General features: G+C 39.4%; 1 protein-coding gene across 4 annotated transcripts in view; it reads left to right on the forward strand.

The window, feature by feature from the left end:
* The window catches only part of LOC144980156 (endothelin-converting enzyme 1-like), a 49,484-nt gene that overhangs the window by 21,540 nt on the left and 5,626 nt on the right, over nucleotides 1-22,318 (forward strand). For all 4 annotated transcript variants that reach the window (XM_078927720.1, XM_078927721.1, XM_078927722.1 and 1 more), the window contains 10 exons: nucleotides 7,900-8,231; nucleotides 9,496-9,642; nucleotides 11,717-11,878; nucleotides 12,326-12,468; nucleotides 13,457-13,539; nucleotides 18,887-19,112; nucleotides 19,469-19,696; nucleotides 20,414-20,587; nucleotides 21,580-21,735; nucleotides 22,028-22,223. In XM_078927720.1, the coding sequence (XP_078783846.1) occupies nucleotides 8,018-8,231; nucleotides 9,496-9,642; nucleotides 11,717-11,878; nucleotides 12,326-12,468; nucleotides 13,457-13,539; nucleotides 18,887-19,112; nucleotides 19,469-19,696; nucleotides 20,414-20,587; nucleotides 21,580-21,735; nucleotides 22,028-22,223 (1,729 nt within the window). In that variant the 5' untranslated portion in view covers nucleotides 7,900-8,017. The remainder of the gene's footprint in view (nucleotides 1-7,899; nucleotides 8,232-9,495; nucleotides 9,643-11,716; nucleotides 11,879-12,325; nucleotides 12,469-13,456; nucleotides 13,540-18,886; nucleotides 19,113-19,468; nucleotides 19,697-20,413; nucleotides 20,588-21,579; nucleotides 21,736-22,027; nucleotides 22,224-22,318) is intronic.

Raw genomic sequence — 22,318 nt, forward strand, 5'->3', positions numbered from 1 at the left:
ATAAGAGGGGGTGGATGCGGTAATAAGTAATAAGTAATAAGTGGGGTCGATGGTGACTTTTCGCCAGATCTAACAAACCCAGCTACCCATTCACTGCTGAGTAGACAGGGATTCAGAAAAAAACTCGACTGCACCCGGGATCGATCTCTGGCCCTTTGCGTATAAAGAGAGTGCTCTATCAACTGAGCTATCGGGGTCCCCAAATATTCTATTGGACCTTTTAAAAATACAGACGTTATAACTGGTTTTTTTGGAAGAAAGAAACTAATGAAACTCATATTATTTGATTAGTTAAAACACCAAACGAAATTTTAATATTATTGTATTATTTTAAATGACAACAATGCGATAGAAAGGAGTGGCGACAAGAGATGGACAAAAGAAAACAAAAAATCAGACTTGCAACTTGCTAGGTTTGAGACACACACACACACACACACACACACACACACACACACATCTTTAGTAGTCACATACATTTCAAACAATAACCCATTAGAGAAGAGGGGTCATGCCTTCATCATAGATCATTGTCATTGCGATCATTATGGTGTAGTAAATTTTGAAATTTACCCCGTATAATGGAATCGTCCAAGGCGTGCGCCTCCTGTTCCCCCCCCCCCCCCCCCCCCATCTCACACACGAAAGGGCGGTTTGCGGAGTGGAGGGAGGTGGTCGTCTGCCTCTATGGTCGTCTGTGTCGTTTAGTGTATGGCAAAGGGGGGTGGGTGCGATTAATTAAGTGGGATGGGTGGTGATTGGTGGAAGATAGGCAAAGGACCGAGGCAACGAATCGCTGGGGAAGTAGTATGGCGCCAGACCGTTGAAAGGTGATAAGAAGTGAGGACCGCCGGCGGTCTTCCTCTTTGGGACCGGACCACGGTTCACAGCTAAAAGACCGTGGGACCGGTCCTCGGTCCGGTCCTCAGCGCGGCACTACTATATACCCTGACAACTTGACCTCACCATAAAGGATCGTGTACATGATTTTGTCTGATGTAAACCGAGTTTAATTCTTTGTCTGTGGTGGGAGTGGATAGGTGGGGAGAAGGGGGGGGGGGGGGGGAGTAAAGGGGGGTTACCAACAAATTATCTTAACCTCAATTATCTTCCTTGTTATCACCTCATTGTGTCCTAAGCTGAACGACCATCGAGTCAGACAGCATGATGGAAAGTCTACTAGACTTTAGAGCAAATGTATTTGGGTTTCTTTTTGTGTCATGGGGGTCCCGATAGCTAAGTTGTTAGAGCACTGGCTTCACACACAATGGGACCGAGATCGATCCCGGGTGCAGTCGAGATTTTCTCTCACCTATGGCTCTGAATGACTACTTACTTTTTTGTCTCATGCGTGCCGCCTGTAGTGGAGTGGATGGAGCATTCTACTTGTTTTCACCTCAACACAAACTATAAAGTTTCATTTCCCAGTAAGTTATGTCGTCCTTCAGAGCTATAAACCCCATGAGAATGGAGAGTTATTTTCTAATTTCGATCATCCTCCTCCTCATCCAACTCATTATCATCATATTGTGGACGTTTCGGGTTTCCCCTTTACCAACAAAACATGATGTATGAAACACTACAGACAGTGAGATAATGTCATTATCTCATTGTCTGTAGTGTTTCATTAATCCTGTTTTGTTGATAAAGGGGGAAACCCGAAAAGTCCATTTGAGCTGGGTTTTTTTGTATATTAAATTGAAGCTTATAATCAATTTCACATTGTTATGTACTTCTTTGAGCTTCGAGCAGCACCATTTACACTACAATTCTTGCCATTTTAGGCAGTTTATGGCAGACCTGCCTAGTACCACGAACAATTCGAAGAAACACGAATTTTTGGCTCAAGCTACAGAACTGCACTCGCCTCTTTGACTAAATAAATTTTGTTGAAAAGGAAAGTTTAGTTCCTTAGAACCTGTATTCAAGAATTTGGAGCATTTGAAGGGGGCAGCGTGGCTCAGCGATACGGCTACGGTCTTTGCTTCGTACCCAAAAGGTAATCGAGTTCGATCACCCGCCGCTGCGCAATGTGGCATTGAGCAAGTCACCCCGCCCGAGTTCAATTTGCGGCTCTGCACTGCGGCAGACGCCTGGGTTATTCAGTCTTCCCTTGGAAGACACAACGCCTGTTAGAGCGATATTACAATTTATTTTCCGACAGAGACAACGCTGTTAACGGCCAGGTACTCATTTTACACCTGAGAACGGTGAGAGAATGTGAATAAAGAGCCTTTCCAAGGACTAAACGAGGCTCCAACCCATGTCCGTCCGATCTGAAAGCGAGTGTCATACCACAAGACCACATAGCCGCACAAGTAGACAGCTCTGGTCTAAGGCCACCGTTCCAGTCTTTACGTATTATTCCTATTTATACATTTATAACGTTGGTAATTATTTCAAAGCGATACTTAACTGATATAGAAGCACAGCTGTGAACTGTAAAAGGCACTAAACAACCAAAAAAAATAAAGTTTAAAAATGTGAGTATTTTGCTCTTTTCGAAGCCATTATATTTAATTTTATTCATTACTTTATTTTTCACAGTCTACAACTTCTATCAGGTTAGTATCACTTTCTCAGTGGACAGGTAGATTAGCCTAATTAGGTGTGACGATATGAGGTCATCTACCTTGGCCTGGCGTTACGTGATAAATAATTAATACCTTCAACCATGACATGGAATTCTTGTTAATGGAATGCGATTGTTATCTCATTTTTGTCTACACATTAATAATTTTGGCCAGAAAAATCGTCCTTCAAATAATACCGATCGAATAAAACGACCATCGTCTTTCTAAAAATAAAAGTTTAACCTTTACCGCCACTCGTGGGTCTATTAGACCCACCCCAAGTACATATTCTGTCATTGTGTCTTTGAATGAGTAAATAAAAACTTGAAACTCTAGATATGCTTCCTTCAACCATTTTTTGTTATGTGGATTGAGTTTTTTTTTAATTTTCATGGAAATTGTATTTTATATGATTTTTTTTCACAACCCTATAAAATTCTTTAGCGCGGCCACTCGCGGGGTCTGTTAGACCCGGTAACGCACAAAGAGAGTTTTATTCCTCATGCCCCATTCGCCACTCGCGTGGTCTTTCAGACCCGCCGACAAGCGAAGAGAGGAATACGTTCGCCACCCGCGTGCCCGACGTGTCACTTACTCACGTATCAACTATGGTTGCCAATTTGGCATTCTTTTTGCCAAAAGCAAAATTTATAGATATTTTGTATAAGTCTATTGGAATAGTGGCAAGGAGAATGTCTTAATAGATTACTATTTACACAGATGTTTCTGTATTTACAATACAACAGAGTGATCAACGCAATACTAATTTATAGTGCACTTTCTGACTTTGGTATCAATTGGTTGTAAGGGTTATTTTTGAACGTCGATTTTGGCATGATTCCACAAAATAATCTTGTTGTGTCCTAAAAGAATGCGCCGAGTCATGACCTGACCTAGCCGTGGTTAGTCTATGTCATGTGTACTCATGACCTTTTCTACTCGTTTTGCCCGCGACAGTTTACAAATATTATTTCTTCTGCTTTTACAAAATATCGATATATTTCTACAACTACAATTGCCAGTTTTGTATTTTGCCTATTGAGGTGAGTAATTAGTATAAATTCATCATTAGCTGTATAAACTAGTACAATATGGTTATGACGTAACCCAAACTAGTCCTACTACTTAGCAGCCAGTTCATGTGCATAGATGAAGTTGGTAAGGACATTGCAGGTTTTACACGTTGGTTCTTTTCAGGAGACACGGACACATAGTGTGTTGTAAAAAGAAATAAAGATGATAATAGATTAGCTAGCCTCTATGATTTTTGCTGATAGTGAACAGATCCAATAATCCTGGGTTTCAGTGTGAGTCAGATTATTTCTAGTTATTTCCACACAATCTCTCCATGTTGGCTTCTATCAACAGTAATGGGTGGTGGGGTCCCTTCATACGGTACAAGCCATCGTCATGCTTGTGATACCAAATGCTATCAGTCCATTTAACGTTACTAAACCGGGATAGACTCTGTATCATAGTTCTTTATCATTCAATGGACTCAATAACTAAAGTAAATTACGTTTCTCGTTTTAACAGTGAATGGCGGACAGAAATATATGGGAACAACTCCTGTCTGTTGAGCCGGAGAACAGCTCTGAAGAGGAATCTTCATCTGAAGAAGATTTATTTCAGAATCAGTTTGACGTTGAGGATGGTGAAATGGACGAAGCAGTTGGTGGGGATGATGGTGATGATGAGGATGATGAGGATGATAATGACTTGCAGACTGCCAGCTATACCGAGCTATTGCCTGTGGTTGCAACCAACACCGAGCTGTTGCCCGTGGTTGCCAACGACATCGCTTCAGATGCTGGCTGCTACAAGTCATGGATGGTAGATTGGAGTAAGACCAAACCTGCAGCTACCGAAAACGCCAGCCCGCAATATTTTGAGGTTACCTCATGACCGCACTCCCGCAACAGGACATGTGGAGACACCAGAGAGCGCCTTTCTGCTGTTTTTCACGGCGTTCATGATCGACGAGTGCGTAAAATACACAAATATTGAAGGGAGGAGGGTGAAAGGCATGAAATGGACAGTCTGCACAAGTAATGAGATCTCTGCCCTTATTGGGTGCTTGCTGTATGCAGGCTCCAGGAAGGAAAACATGACAAATATAAAGATGTTGTTCGATGTTTTGGATGGACTGCAAATTTTACGGGCTTGTTTCTCTCGGAACCGTTTTTCGTCTCTTTTGACTTACATGCGGTTTGACGAGAAGCCAACGAAGAGCCAGGGATCTGTTTGCTCCAATCAGGGACATTTGGAAGAAGTTCCAGATTGCCCTTCAGATGCACTATGCGCCGGGAGAAGCCCTCACAGTAGACGAGCAACTTGTCAATTTCCGTGGTCGTTGTGCCTTTCTGCAGTATATCCCCTCGAAGCCTGACAAGTATGGCATCAAAATATTTTGGGTGTGTGATGCCGCCAACGCCTTTCCGTGCTACGGCATACCATATCTTGGAAAGGGAACACAGCCCAAAACAGCCAGCAGTGTTGGAGCATCTACTGTTCTGGTCCAGCGCTATTTTCAGTCTGGAAGGAACGTCACTTGTGACAGTGACAATTACTTCACAGGCTTCGAGCTGTCCCAAAAACTGCTGCGCCAAAAGCTAACTCTTTTGGGGACAGTAAGGAGGAACAAGACGTTTTTGCCTCAGATATTTAAGGACAAAAAGCATCTCTCCCTTCACCAATCCATGTTTGCATTCAAGGACAGCACCACACTGGTGAGCTACCAGACCAAACGGAACATGAATGTAAACCTCCTCAGCACTAGGCGGACGTGACGTCAGACTGTGGAATCCTATTTAGATTTCCGTTACAACACAATGAGCCCATAAGGAATTGGGATATCAAACCTGCAGATGATGCTGTGCGTTTATTTATTTTTTAAAACTCGCAACATCACCAGCCGAATATAACGTACCAACACACAAATTATTATCAAATTAATATCATCATCATTATTATTATTATTATTATTATTATTATTATTATTATTATTATTATTATTATTATTATTATTATTATTATTATTATTATTATTATTATATTGTTATATTATCATCATCATCACCATTATTACCGTATTATTATTATTATTATTATTATTATTATTATTATTTATTATTATTATTATTATTATTATTATTATTATTATATTGTTATATTATCATCATCATCACCATTATTACCGTATTATTATTATTATTATTATTATTATTATTATTATTATTATTATTATTATTATTATTATTATTATTATTATTATTACTATTATTAATATTATTCAGAGAGAGAGAGAGAGAGAGAGAGAGAGAGAGAGAGAGAGAGAGAGAGAGAGAGAGAGAGAGAGAGAGGCTGGGTCCTAAAGACCTCGCGTGTGGCAAATCGGTGGCACAAAATACTTCTCTCTTCCCAAGTCACCGGGTCTAAGAGGACCCGCGAGTGGCGAATGAGACGTAAGAAATAAATCTCTATTTAGCTATAGGCGGGTCTAAAAGACCACACATGTGGTGAATAGGGTGCGTTTTAGGGAGTGGCGGTAAAGGTTAACTGAGGCTTTCCTTTGTCCAAGATTTGGGAGTCAGGTTTTAGTTAGAAAGAATTTAGGGTCGGATTAATCCATTGGTATTTGAGGACGAGTTTTCTGGTCAAAATTTATTAAAAGTTTTTTTTTATAATATGGTAGATTTGTTAAGGTATTTTCTTCCTCTTTGCCTCAGTGTTTCACTTTACAAATTGATCGTTGATATAGATAGTATGCACTTGGCTAAGAAGTTCACAACGTTGCCATCCGGTAGTATAACGGACCAACACACAAAACTATGTGTAACCTTGAACTTTTATAGTCTAGTTAATACAGTTTAGTGAGAATCACTCACAAACGCGGATGGCAAAATATAATAACAAAGGCTTGAGTGACGTCATCTTCGTTCTATCTATAGGGGGGGGGGGGTCATACAATCAAGGATGATGATAGTGGCTTGAATGACCCAGTCATGACGTTGCCGGCGGATGCTATGAGTTTTGACACCACACTTTTGATCCCTATTTCCCATCCAACCATGAGCCTATAAGAGTTCGGCTTGTCAGACCTGTAAACTAGTATACGTCATGATTGGGTCATTCAAGCCACTATCGTCATCCTTGATTGTATGACTCCCCCCCCCCCCCCCCCCACACACACACACTATATCAACGATCAATGTGTACCCTTAAACGTTTATACCTACCCACCTATGGGCCTAGTTAAACATTTTGGTATAATCGTTATCATCATCATCATCATCATCATCATCATCATCATCATCATCATCATCATCATCATCATCATCATCATCATTATTATTTTTACGCTATATTGATATATTTCATCACCCAGTGATGAAAATGCGCGTTATAAATGTCTTGTATTATTATTATTTATGGACAATATTTTGCGTCATTTTTTTTTTGAGATTTCCATTACAAAAATGAGCCCATGAGGAATTGGCCTATCAGACCTGAAAATAAGTGTACGTAGGCTCGATTCATTGGTCATATTATTGCAAAATGTGCTCAAAATAATCTACATACTAAAAATGTTCACGGCTTTCGGAATATCATGTTGTTCAGCTTGACCCATTGGTGAGTTTACAACTTTCACAAACAAAGAAGCGCGTTTGAATATCCAATCGTAGAAGAGCAATATGTCATGTGATCGATGACTTGGTTGGACGAGATCGCTCAGATTTTGGAAGTAGTTTAATCTGTACCGTTTTTTCTAAAAACTCCTCCTCTCTTTATAATGATATATGACCTTCTACTGTCATATTTTTATATTGATCTTTGACAAACTATGTGCTGAGGGGAATAACTCGATAAATTTAATGTTGTGACTTGTGTGCTCCTTTTTGTGGTCTCCCTTTGCAATCGTATCTCAAAACAAATTCGTACGACATCCGACGGGTTTTGCCCAATCAGCTCACAGATTATTAAACCAGAGGCCATAATGAGATATTAACATTAAAATTAAATTGTGATTCCAATTAAAAGAATTTGTTTTTGTTCCCTTCAACAACAACAAAAAACTTAACGTAGAGTCACACGATTATCATCATCATCATCACCATCATCATCATCATCATCATCATCATCATCATCATCATCATCATCATCATCATCATCATTATTATTATTATTATTATTATTATTATTATTATTATTATTATTATTATTGTTATTATTATTATTATTATTATTATTATTATTATTATTATTATTATTATTATTATTATTATTATTATTATTATTATTATTATTATTATTTTCCCCCAAAAAGACAAGGACAGAACTAGCAGAACCTGGCTTCCTTTGACGACATCAGCCTCTCAAACGTTCACGTTTCCCAGGGCACCGCCACCACCACCACCACCCCCACCACCACAAACAACAACAAGATGGCTGACCAATTCAAGACTTTTGACAAGGCGCCCATCGTCGGGGTTGTCAATGTAAAGCAATGGAGTTTTGCCATCAGGGAGATCATCATAGCGGCTGTTGCCTTGTTCCTATTCGTCATGTGTATCCTGTTCATTGGCCTCTACGCCAGGGAGAAGTCAGACAACGAGGCTGGGAACGGGGGAAGCAGCCAAAGTGCCGCCGTCGTCATGAGTATGTCTATATTTGTAATAATAATTTGAGTTTATAATTAATAGCCTTTAACAGTCATATCGTCACTTCCCTCGTAATGACGCATAATAACTTAGTAACTGGCTCTAAATTATCGGAACAATGGCGGATGCCCTTATGAAATATTTCTCCGGAGAGTATAAAAGTGTATCCAGACGAGAAAAACACTATAAATATGATCATGTTTTGACTTTTATACATTCTGATCACATGACATAAAAAGTTCTAGCCAGCATTAAGAATAAAAAGTACCGATTTTGTTTGTTTAGAGCCACACTGCTCGCCGTTGCTGGGCGACGTGACATCAGACTATTGAATCTAATTATGCCCTTCCGCCACGACACCATAAGGCATCCCATGAAGGACGAAAAAAAAGATGTCTGATGCAAGCAGGAATCACCAATGTTGTCCAAATTTAGCATGTTGGGGGTTAATAATTTTGCCCAAGAAAAAAATCGAAAGTGCCTGAAGCGGGGCTCGAACCCGGGACCTTCCGGGTTACAGTACAATGACTTAACCACTCGGCCCCTTGAGTTTATATATTTAAAAAATATATTTAAAAAAATTTTTAAATTCCTTTATTCATCCCATAGGAGAAATTTTTCTTCAGGATCTATTCCAAAGGAAGACTGGAATAACTCAGGTGTCAGCCGCAGTGCAGGGCCGCAAACTGAGCTAAGGCGAGGTGACTTGCTCAAGGCCACACAACGCAGCGAGTAGTCGAACTCGGTACCTTTCGAGTAAAGTAAAACGAAGTAATGAAAGTACCCCAGAGCCATGATGTCCCTATAATTCTGCAATATCCACTGAATTTACTCATAGTGCTGCTCTCCCGAGCATGGCTTACTGAAATTAGGAGAAATCAATGGTCCCGAGCCAAAACCAAACACATAGGACGAGATATGAAGTAGTCCTTCAGTGCCACTATCGGGCCCATGGAGCCGGAATTTAACCCGGTTTTAATAGCATTCTCCCATTCTCTCATCGTACTCAGCTGTAAAATGGTTTTCTTGTAAAATCGACTAACAGACATCATGTCTCGTTTCATCTGTTAAGTGTTGCTGTTGGTCAGGGACCCTTCGTAAAGCGCTTTGGGCACGTTTAGTGGATATTGCACTATATTAATGAACTCAAATGAAAGCGTATGCTACAAGTCAATGACGTACAATATTATGATTGTGTTTGCAATCGATTTAATGTCAATGGAACTTTATCTAACAATTAAATTATTATCTTTCTCTGCCAGACAAACATTTCTGTGTGTCCAAAGAATGCATGAAGACAGCTGCTCGTTCAATACGGTTGATGAATACCTCAGTCGACCCCTGTGAAAACTTTTATGAATTTGCTTGTGGAGGATACAGAACCGACCACCCTTATGTCAACAGGCAATGTAAGACGATGACGATGATGATGATGATGATGATGATGATGATGAGGAGGAGGAGGAGGAGGAGGAGGAGGAGGAGGAGGATTATGATGATGATGATGATGATGATGATGTTGATGATGATGATGATGATGATGATGATGATGATGATGATGATGATGATGAGTATTTTTTTAATAAAATATATTAATTCAACCTCAGTCTGATAGTTTTGACTGTAAAGTCAGTTTTAAAACTAAATCATCCTCAAATATTACTGTTTTGGGATCTTGGATCATATTATGGTATGGCAGGATGTCTCACGGATACGGTGTCTAAAAGTCAAGCAATGATATGCTTGGTCAGTTGTCAGTATCTTTATGAGGGACAGTTATCGTGGAAATTTTGGGTCCCGACGTTACGTAAGGTACTTAGCACACGTTACCCCACTGGACTCATATGTGGATGAGTACCCGGCTATCAGATGGCCACGTGTGTGGCCAAATTGACCAAAATTGACTACATGAAAAATCAAATTTCTATCATTAATTTTTATTTTTATTTTTTTCTGTATTTATACTTTTCTATTTGTTATTTCCTGTCTGGTCATTAAAAAATTTCTTTTCTTTTTTTGAATTACCAAAACCGATGAATTTTTCAAGAGGGGTAAAGTGTTTGTAATTTTTTGGTCACGTTAGATTTCATTTGACCATATTTGAAGTCAAAATTAGCCACGAAGAAATCTGACCATCTGGCAGCGCTAATTTTTAAAAATTAGATTTTTGACCAGACTTGTGACTCACTCGGACAGAAATAGCTGGTTGTTTACTATCAGTTCAAAGAATGACATGGATGTCATGTTGATCCTTATCATTTTTTTCAGACGGCCACTCAGGCAATAGATCTCACTCGATTCTATTAACAATGTGAAATTGAATGTAAGCTTCAACTTAATAAACGAAAACAGATAATATGTACGTTTCGAGTTTCCCTTTTATCAAGAAAACAGGATGAATGAAACTACAGACGAATGAGATAACATTATCTCAATAATCTCATTTGTCTGTAGTGTTTCATTCATCCTGTTTTGTAGATAAAAGGGAAACCCGAAATGTCCACAATAATTGTTTTCGTTTATTAAATTGAAGCTTACATTCAAGTTCAAATTGTTATATATTTTTTCTAGCTTCCAGCAGCAACAGTTACATTAATCCGACAATAAACGTTAAAGCTTTCTGTATTTTCTGACGGGTGGAATTAATGTTTCTAATAATAATATGTGTGTCCTTCGCTAAGTTTAACAACCACTGTCAATATTTGCTAAATTATAATGACCGATCGGACAAGCCAAAACATTGGAGGGTCAAGGACAAGGGACTTGATTATTATGTGCGGCTTTGTGGTCTAGTGGTATGACACTCGCTTTCGGACCGGAAGGTACTGGGTTCGAGCCTCGCTCGGCGCATAGTTGAGCCCTTGGAAAAGGCTCTTTACTCACTTTCTATCACCGTACTCAAGTGTAAAAAGAGTACCTGACCGTTAACAGCGTTGTCTCTGTCCGGAAAAAAATTGTAATATCGCCTAACAGGCGTCATGTCCCGTCATACATGTTAAGTGTTGCTGTTGTCCAGGGACCCCTTGTAAAGCGATTTGAGTACGTTTAGTGGATATTGCTCAATATAAATGCTCTAGCTCTTTTTCTAGTTTATTTCTCCACTGCAAGTTCATTCACTCGGACAGGATACTATTTTGAGGTGAGTAGTCACATAGAGGAGAATGGGAGCTATCAATATTCATGTTTTCGTCCAACCAGGTCATCAATCACATGATTTGTTGCTGTCCAACGATTGGATATTTCTTTAAAAATGTAAACACGCTACTTTGTTTACAAATGTTATAAACATACCCATGTGTCAAGCTGAATCAAATGACCAATCGTGATGTTAGATATTTAAAAAGCTGTGAACACTTTTAATTAAGTGGGTCACTTTTAGCACATTTTGCAATGTGACCAATGACCTCAAGCACATGGAAAGTTAATATAGATCATGCCCATTAAATGTCCTAAACCTCCCTATGCGTTTTTCTTTCCCACCAGCTGCCAGAACGACAATGAACGATATAGCGGACTTGAACACCGACAAACTCCTGGAGATCATGGAGAAGCCTCCTTCAAGAACGGCCGAGTGGGCCTACCAGAAGAAACTGTCCAACTTTCTGTCTGTGTGTAAGGACGACTACAACCGGGAGAAAAAACGCGGTATGTTAACCATGAGTCCAACTGTGTCGACGTGAGCATACTTGCAGGTCTGATAACCGGACGCAATAGGATTCAACAGTCGTGACGTCACTTCCCTCGTAATGACTCATAGTAACTTGGTAATTTATGAAATACTTCTCCGACGAGCATAAAAGTGTATCCAGAGGAGAAAAACATTATGAATCTGATCATGTTTTGACTTTTATACATTCTGATCACATGACATGTGAAAAAGTTCTAGCCAACATGAAGAATTAAAAGTACCAATGCTCTTTTTTTAACCAAGCTGCTGGTTGTTGTGGCGGACGTGACATCAGACTATTGAATCCTATTGTTAATCGTTGTTTTTTCTGTCCGCCATGTAAGGAAGTCCATGGGGCTTGGGAAATGGATATTGGTGCTGTATACATTACATCACATTACATATTTCTTTCCAACCGGTTTCAGGACATCCATTCTTGGATCAAATCGTGAAAGAGCTGGGCGGCTGGGATCTCCTTGGAAGCTGGGACGAGTCCAAATGGGACTTCAATACGGCCCTCAAGAAAGTCCAGACTGATTTCTGGGTTGATGCTTTCTATTCCACCCAGGTGAGTTACTAGTGGTGCTAGGCGTTTAGCTATAATACTCACAACTGATTGAGAGAAGAATGTACTTAGTACTTATCACTGTTTTATAACAAAAAAAAAGAGCGATGTGACTTCTATATCCATCACGGTCCATTTGCGTGTGAAGCGAGTGACCTACCAACTGAGCTATCGAGACCCCCTTCGTTACGATAGAACCAACAGTTTCCTCATTCAGATTTCTTTTGTACTTTGCAAAATTTCAAGAATTTGTTTCTTGTTGTAGTTATACAGTTTTGTGTACAACTTGTTTTGATAAGCAAAATTAAGCAATTTGTCCCTGAATTAGAATTATTTAAAATCATTCTTATGTTGGGTGGAAACGATGTTTCGGGAACATTCCCGAAAATTGTCGGTAAGTAGAGAGTTGAGCTTGAGCTTTATTTTCTTTCATAGCGCAATATTCATTAAAAGTGCTCAAAGCGCTTATTAAAAAGGTCCCTGACCAACAGCAACACGTAAAATGACATGACGCACATTAGGCGATATTACATTTTGTTTTTCGGACATAGACAACGCTGTTAATGGCCAGGTACTCATTTTACACCTGAGTACGGTTTGAGAATATGAGTAATGAGCCTTTGCAAGGACTCAGCTATGCGCCAAGCGAGTCTCGAACCCAGGACCTTCCGATCCGAAAGCGAGTGTCATACCACTAGACCACATAGCCTCACAGAGTTAATGTAAGAGAGTTAATGTCTTTTGATCTGAAGCACATTATTCTTTGCCTTTGGAATCAACTGGTCCAAGCCGTCATCTGATGGATTCTCTCACTATAGACCTTGGAGTTACCACATGGAGATGATAATGTTTACCGTTGACAATTGACTTACAAAAAAGATCTGATGAAATCCACTTTGGTGCAATAATTTACAATTGCTTATACAAATGCTGCTTTTCACTTGTTGATGAATTGTTGACTCCCGATAAAAATCTGTATTTTATGGCACAGGTAACAATAGATGAAGCCAGCCCAAAGCAAAGAATCATTATGATACAACCCGCAGGCATTGGGAAATGGATGAGTCCGTCGTGGTAAGAACAAAGAACTATTGAACGTGTTCAAGCCCCTCACAAATAAATAACAATGTCAAATTGAATGTAAGCTTCGATTTAATAACGAAAATTTCTGTATCCGTAAAAATTTGCCTCCCAAAGGTTTTATATCGAAATTCCATCATTCTATCAGCAATTTGAACGACAAAGCGAAGGCAAATTTCCTCAGGCATGAAAAAAATGTTGCACTTAAAAGAGTACAACTTACCATTACCAATTTGATTTCATCACTTAATAACTATTCTACCATCAGGCGGTTTGGGTCTTCTTCTTCTTCTAGGTTCCATGCCTGGTCCAGGCTTCGGATACTGCATGAATTATCTCTCTCCATTCCTCCCTGTCTCTTGCCTTTTCAAACAGCTCTTGGATTGTTAGGCTGGTGAAGCCCTTCAGTTGGTCTATGAGTGTTTTTCTTTGTCTCCCCCGGGCGCGTTTACCAGGTATTTTTCCACAACTTGCCAGGTATTCATTCTTATCTTTCCTTACTATCTGTCCGAAAAGGATAGTTGTCGATCCACTATTAAGGGCATTAGTTTCCTTTGTTGGTATGTTTGTTTAAGCACTTCTTCGTTCGTTTTGTGTGCAGTATACGATATTCTCTGCATCCTTCTCAAGCACCACATTTCAAAAGCTTCAATGTTCTTTTGTGTTTCTGCATTTGTAGTCCAGCTTTCGCATCCGTATAACAAGATTGGCCACACGTAGCACTTCAAGACTCGGAATCTAATCCCGAACGACATCTGTTTGTTTTTCAAAATGTTTCCCAGGTCCATGAAGGCCTGTTTGGCTTGAGCTATTCTTGCTCGTATGTCTCGGTTACATCTTCCATCTGTTGTCACTATTGAACCTAGGTATTTAAAACTTTCTACGTTGGTAAGTTGCTCGCCGTGAATCGTTATATTGCAGGTGTTGTTGTTTTCGGGGTTTTTCTGTATTACCATGCATTCCGTTTTGGTGATATTCACTTCCATTCCCTTGGCTTCACTATCTACTACCACTTTGTCAACAATCTTTTGAAGTTGGATTTCTGATGTTGCAATGAGTACCGTATCGTCTGCGTATCTTATATTATTTATGTTGTGACCTCCCACTTTTATTCCCTCCATATTATTTATGCCCCTCATGATTGTTTCTTGGTATAGATTAAACAGATCTGGTGAGGCAACACACCCTTGACGGACTCCTTTCTTAATAGGAATGGAATTTCCTGTAGAGTTTCCGATTTTGATAGATGCCTGCTGGGTGTAGTATAATGTTTGCATGAGTCTGAGGTCTTTCTCATCAGCGCCAATGGAGTGCAGTTGTTTTAGTATTTCTTCGTGGCGTACTCTATCAAAAGCTTTTTTGTAGTCGACAAAACAGAGGTATAGTGGGGTCTGAACCTGTATAGCTCTTTCACTTAAAACACGGAGGAGGTATATTGCGTTCCTTGTCCCTCTGTCAGGTTGGAATCCATATTGTTCTTCTGCGATTTCGGGGTTAATCTTATTCCTTAGCCTGTTGATAATTATACGCAACAGTATTTTGTTGATGTGGCTTATTAAACTTATAGTTCTAAAATTTTCGCATCTGACTGCACCTGCTTTCTTTGGTATTGCTATGAAAATAGAGTTACAGAGATCTTCTGGAATTTTCCCAGTATTGTATATATTGTTGAATAATATGTGAAGTTCATCAATTGCTAGATCTCCTAGGCTTTTTAATACCTCTACAGATATTTCATCAGGGCCTGTTGCTTTACCATCCCTCATTCGTTCCATGGCATGTTCAATTTCACTTGTGGTGATGTTTGGTCCGCTTAATGGTTCTTTGAATTTCAGTGGTGGTTCATTTCTATTTGGGTCTAATTATTAGGAAAATCTTTCGAAAAATTGATTTTCAGATTTTGGTGGAAAATGATATTTTATTATCTTAGAAATAATATAATTGAAGTCCAAATTCTTAAAGCAGACTATAAAGGCACGAAAAACAAAGTCAAAAATGGTACAGGTAGTAAGAAAAGTGTGAAAAAACGGGAAGCCATTTTGCTATTTTCTCAATATGTCATCTTTCTAAGGGTATGGGAAACTGTGTCAAACGTTTCTCAGAATCTATTCAATGAAATTGTCTGAAAATTTCCAGTTATCACAGAGATAATGTATTATGTCACATCAGAGAGATTTTTTAAATAAAATATGTGAATTTTGAATTATAATCCTCATTCTAAATTTTTAAGGTCAATTTTGTCATAACATTTAGATTCTCAACTTTGTAATGTTCTAATAAAAATTCCATAAGCTAAAGCCGTAAAATCTCTCTGTAGTGACACGCTATGGTACAATGTTGACAAGATGGAAGAATATGGAGGTCATTCCTTCATTAGTTTTTGTGGAACGTTTGCCACAAGATTAATATTTTTTTATGTCAGACCCCCAAATTAGGTCGCAAAATGGGTATCAACACCGATAATTAACATTTTTCACCATGAATGTTGTTTTCTAACCTATATTGACGATACAGAATGATTAAAACCGCTCAATATAGGTAATTATTTTTTTTTTTTAGAAAAGACCCAAACCGCCCCTTATAATTATTCTACGATCATTCGTAAACTCAACCTACGCCTTATAAAATTTCGTAATTAAATTGAAGCTTACATTCAATTCCACATTGTTATTTATTTCTTCGAGCTTCGAGCAGCAACATTTACGTCAAGGCCACACAGCGAGGCGGGTGATCGAACTCGGTAACTTTCGGGTACGAAGCAAAGACCATACCGCTGAGCCACGCTGACCCATGTACAAATATGACAGCACAAGGAATCGATCTTAGTTCCCTTTGCGTGTGAACGAGTGCTCTACCCACTGATCCATCGGGACTCGCCGATAAAGTAATAAATATATAATTAAATAACTAACCAACTAAATAAATAAACAAATAAATAAATGAAATCCCCTTTATTCATCACCAGGGAGGGAGGGGGGATTTTAATTTAGGGTCTTTCCCAGGGAAGACTGGAATAACACGGGCGTCAGCTGCAATGCAGCGCGCAAAGTGAGCTAAGGCGAGGTGACTTGCTCAAGGCCACATAGCGCGATGGGTAGATGAACTCGGTGCTGGTGCCTTTCAGGGTCGAAGCAAAGACCAAACCGCTGAGTCATGTGCAAAATATATGAATATTTATGATTATAACTAGTCCTTCAGAGTCATTAAGCCCATGGAACCGGAATTTATCCCGGTTTCTATGGTCTGAAACAGACAATAACGAATAATTGCGACCATTTCGGCATTACGCTAGTCCATTGCTATGCACTTTCAGTCGGATCTAACAAATCCAGATACCCAATCACTTCTGGGTGGACGGGGGGGGGGGGGGGGGGGGGGGGGGAGATCGGCTACAACTGTGATCGATCACGGTCCCTTTGTTCGTGAAGCGAGTGCTCTACCAACTAAGTAATCGAGACTCCCCCCCCCCCCCCCCCAATTAATATAGCAGCCTGAAGAAATGAATAAAATACCATACATGCAGCTTTTCAGGTTCTAAACTATTCTTCAGCCATTAATAGAAACACTAGAAATAAAACGGTTAAAACATTAATAAATCTATTCTTAAATGAAAATTAGGTCTGGGGGTTAATACTGTTCCCTGCAGCTCACGTTTTTGCCAAAAAAAAAACACAATTAATGGCAAATCCAAAAATTGTAAAACGATTCTTTACACATTAATAAACGAGTAACTTGCAAACCTTCCTTAAATTAAGGATTTAAAATTATATTTTAAATTGAGCTTTATATAGCGGAATATCCACTAAATGTGCTCAAAGCGCTTTACAAAGGGTCCCTGGTCAACGGCAACATTTATCATGTAGAACGAGACATGACGCCTGTTAGGCGATATTACGATTTTTCGGACAAAGACAACGCTTTTACGGACAGGTACTCATTTTACACGTGAGTGCGGTGAGAGGACTCAACTATGCGCCGAGCGAGTTTCGAACCCAGGATTTTCCGATCTGAAAGCGAGTGTCATACCACAAGATCAACATAGCCGCACAGACCACATAGCCGCATGATTCCATGATCTGTTGACTCAAATTGTTGTTTAGAATATCTACTAGGGTATAATGATCTGTCCTTACTTTGTGAATCTCCATCGGGCCATCCTATTGCCAGATTTATTTGCACGCACCTACAGACTTAGTCTACCTGACAGATTTTATCGTCGATGGCTCAAATGATTCGTCTCGATCTATTCTAATTTCCACAATACAGTTTTAAAATGATTAAAATAGATGGGTGCCCCAAGGGGAAATTTGTCTTTAGGGTCTATTTCAAGGGAAGAACTGGAAAAACCGAGGCGTCAGCCGCAGGGCAACGCAGAAACGTGAGCTATGGCAAGGTGTCTTGCTCAAGGGCACACAGCGCAGCGGACGGTGATCGAAATCGGGTACGAAGCAAAGACCAGAACCGCTGGGACACGCTGGACCCTTTGTGAAAAACTAGAAAGTTCAAGTCAAAAATTCCCCGATATGATCATAACTATAATCATTATTTACATCATAAGAAATCAAAAATAATATATCAATTAAAAATGTATTCATGAAATTCATATAATATTTGGTTGTTATATTATGGTGAAGAATAAATACAATGTTTTTCATTACAACAGTTTCAAAGTTCCGTATATCTTATCATTTTAATTCTAAATTCACTTTCCATGGTCTCATCCACCCTGGCATAGTACCGTTTTAAGACGGCGAGTCACATATGTTGTGTTATGTTACTTTGTGCGGCTGTGTTGGTCTTGTGGTATAACACTCGCTTTCGGATCGGAAGGTCCTGGGTTCGAGCCTCGCTCGGCGCATAATTGAGTTCTTGGAAAAAGGCCCTTTACTATCATTATCTCACCGTACTCAGGTGTAAAATGAGTACCTGCCCGTTAATAGCGTTGTCTCTGTCCGAAAAAGATTGTAATATCGCCTAACAGGCGTCATGTCTCTTCCTACATGTTAAATGTTGCTGTTGGTCAATGACCCATTATAAAGTGCTTTGAGCACGTTTAGTGGATCTTGCGCTATACAAAAGCTCAATTTATTTATGCTATGTTACTAACTTTACTAAAACGGTTAAAAACTGAGCTTTTCTGTAGGGCATATAACTTGGACTCTTAGTATGTATTTTATTATAATATATTATGTCATCATCGTATTTATGTGGTTTTTAACATGCCAGTTCTATATTTGTGTATGATACATGATGTGTTGTAAAGGGCCAGTTAACAATTCTAAATTGGAGCTAGGCGCTAAATAAATTCATTATATTATTATATTATTATTATATCTGCCAGGTACTCCCACCCAAGGACTGAACGATTCCGCGGGGACTACAAGAAATTCATGAAGAGAGTGGGGAGTCTTTTGATGCGTGACGCCAACTTGGTGAATGTCACCGACGAAGAAAGCGAGAGAAGGCTCGAACAGTTCGTCAACGACACATTCGCCGTGGAGGCGAAAATGGCCCAGGCTTTCAACGGAATACCCATCTCGCAAGACCCTTTCCTGGAAACTAACAAGGTTGGTGGAAAAACCAAGCATGTAACTCTTACACGTGAAACCAATATTAAACAAAAGAGCAGGCTGAAAAACACTGGTTACAAAACAAAAAAAAAAGGCTCTTTACTCACATTCTCTCACTGTACTCAGGTGTAAAATGAGTACATGGCCTTTAACAGTGTTGTCTATTTCGGGAAATAATTGTAATTTCGCATAGCAGGCGTCATATTTTGTTCAATATGTTACGAGTTGCTGTTGATCAGGGATCCTTTGTAAAGCGCTTTGAGCACGTATAGTGGATATTGCGCTATTTATAAATAGCTCAAGTTAATCTTTGAATCCTATCGATACTACTTGTTTATTTTTAATCTCCGCAGGTGACAATCAACACATTGAACAGTGAAACCAATAGAGTGATAGATTGGAGTGCACAGTTGAGCCAAATGTACGACACAGCCACTATTAACGGGTACACCAAACTGGTTCTGGTCAGGAGAGAATACATCAAGAACATCACCACCATGATCACCTCCCTTCCTGCTGCGGAGAGGAAGAGAATGCTACACAACTATCTCATATGGCGCTGTGCGGAACAATATAATCAGGTATTTGAAAGAAAATTGGGTGCAAAAGTTTTCTTCTTCTTTCAGTTTATCCCGCATTTTGCAGGGTTGTCATAATGAACGCCACATCTCCATGCACCTCGATTCATATCATCATCTTCCTCCAGGCCCAGTTCTTTCATATCGTCCTTTACCCTATCCAACTATCTTGTCTTTGGGCATCCCTTGTTCCTCTATCCCGCTAAATGCAAGTCCAATACTTTCCTTCCCACGTACTCCCTCTCTCGTCTCTTGCCATAATGAATGCTACATCTCCATGCATCCCGGTTCAGAGCATCATATTCCCCCAGGCCCAGTTCTTCTATATCGTCCTTTAATAGGGTACACCAGTGCGATGTTGAAATACTGGTTCTAATCTCCTTGGAAGTGTGACACTAGTCCTCGGAAGGGACTGGATGCATGCATTGTGCAACGGATCTTCTGGCACCCAAGTGACTGCATCTTAGTTTCTGGTCTAAATTATAAATGAGTCAATAATGATCCTCGCTCCTTTACGCCCCGATATCCTAAGAATCTCCCTATACATCCTGCTACTAAAACAGTTATTATTGTAATTATTATTATTATTATTATTATTATTATTATTATTATTATTATTATTATTATTATTATTATTATTATTATTATTATTATTATTATTATTATTATTATCACTATTTTGACAAACCTTTTAATCAGTAATTTCTCCACTCCCCCCAGGATCTATCGTGGGATTACATCCATGCCAATCGGGAGTTTTACATAGACATGCACGGGTACCCCAATTTCCAGGGACTACAGAAATTCTGTATGAGGACTATACGATTCTACATGAAGGATGCTCTGGGGGCCTTGTTTGCCCAGGAACATTTGGCCCAGGCGAGCAAGCAGAAAGTAGGTTCCAAATAGTATTGTTTCAAATAAGATGAGAAATAAAATGTATGGATTGAAAAAAAAAGGAAATTAAAATATTACGATGAGAGAGGAAAAAAATTATGTGATTCTGTTGATACGATACCCATTGACTGGCTGAGAGAGAGAGAGAGAGAGAGAGAGAGAGAGAGAGAGAAAGAGAGAGAGAGAGAGTGAGATAGATGGGAAATGGATAGATAGACATAGATAAAATACGTGGGTAGATAGATAGATAGATCGATAGATAGATAAATGGATAGATAGATAGAGAGATAGAGAGAGACGTGAGAGGGAGAGAGAGAGGGATAGATAGAGATAGAGAAAGAGAGAGATAGAGAAAGAGACAGTAGACAGATAAAGAAAGCGAGAGGGAGAGACAGATAACGAGAGAGAGGGGGGAGAGAGACACACAGAGAGAGGAGAGAGAGAAAAAGAGAAGGAGGGAGAGAGGGGGAGAGAGACAGAGAGAGATACAAAGAGAAAGGGGGAGAGATAGAAACAGAGAAGAGAGAGAGAGAGAGAGAGAGAGAGAGAGAGAGAGAGAGAGAGAGAAGAGAGACAGAGGAAGAGAAAAAGAGAGAGAGACATAGAGAGAAAGAGGGAGAGAGAGAGAGAGACACTGAGCTTTCCTGCCTACTGCAACCTTCAAATGTAACATTATCAAATGACAAATTAGGGAGCAGGCACTGGTATACGATAAAGATCTTTAAAATGCTTATCGGGTAACATCTGTGGTGTTGTGATTATACATCTGACCGGTAATCGGGAGGTCTGAGGTTCGATCCCCAGTCGAGGTAGGCTGATTTTTAGGATCTTTTGTATTTTTTTTTTCATGTATTTTTCTCTCTGATTTGTCTGTCTCTATTTCACACATACTTTTTAGAGATCTTTACATTTCAACTGACACATTAATCTGATATAATGCCAGAGTGAACTGGATATAGCTACGTCTTCACTCATTTATCCCAATGCAGATTGTTGCAATCACGAAAAACTTAAAGAAAGCCCTTCAGTCAACCCTAGATGAAACACCATGGATGGACGACGCGACACGGAAATACGCCAAAGAAAAATTGGATATGGTCACATTTAAGATGGGTTACCCTGACTGGATGGATGATGAAAGCAAAGTAAATTATATCGCTGTATTAATATCGTTGTTATTGTTGTAGTCGTTGTTTTCTCCCCCATCATCATAATCATTATCATTATCGTCTTCATCATCATCACCATCATCATTGTCATCATCATCATCATCATCATCATCATCATCATCATCATCATCATCATCATCATCACCATCATCATCATTATCATCATTATCATCATTGTCATCATCATCATCATCATCATCATCATCATCATCATCATCATCATCATCAAATCTCATTTCCTTATCTTATTCATTTCTTATCTCTCTAGGTCGATCTAATTTACAGCGATTTGAAAACCAACAGCTCAGACTTTTTGACCACATTGCTTAGCGCCAACAAGTTCCTCAGAAAACAGGAGAGTAATACGCTACAGAAGGGGGAAGATCGTCAAGAGTGGATCTTTGGCCCCTATGATACAACCATCGCTGTCTACTGGTATTGGAACGAAATCATCGCCCCTGCAGGTGAATAACAATATGCTTCAACAGTCGAGACGTCACTTCTCTCGTAATGACGCATGGTAACTTAGTAACTGGTTCTAAACTATCGGAACAATGGC

The sequence above is a fragment of the Berghia stephanieae genome, chromosome 9 (assembly GCF_034508935.2).
Source record: "Berghia stephanieae isolate SIO BIC M18660-M18661 chromosome 9, UCSD_Bste_1.3, whole genome shotgun sequence".
NCBI classification, from domain to species: Eukaryota; Metazoa; Mollusca; class Gastropoda; order Nudibranchia; family Aeolidiidae; genus Berghia; species Berghia stephanieae.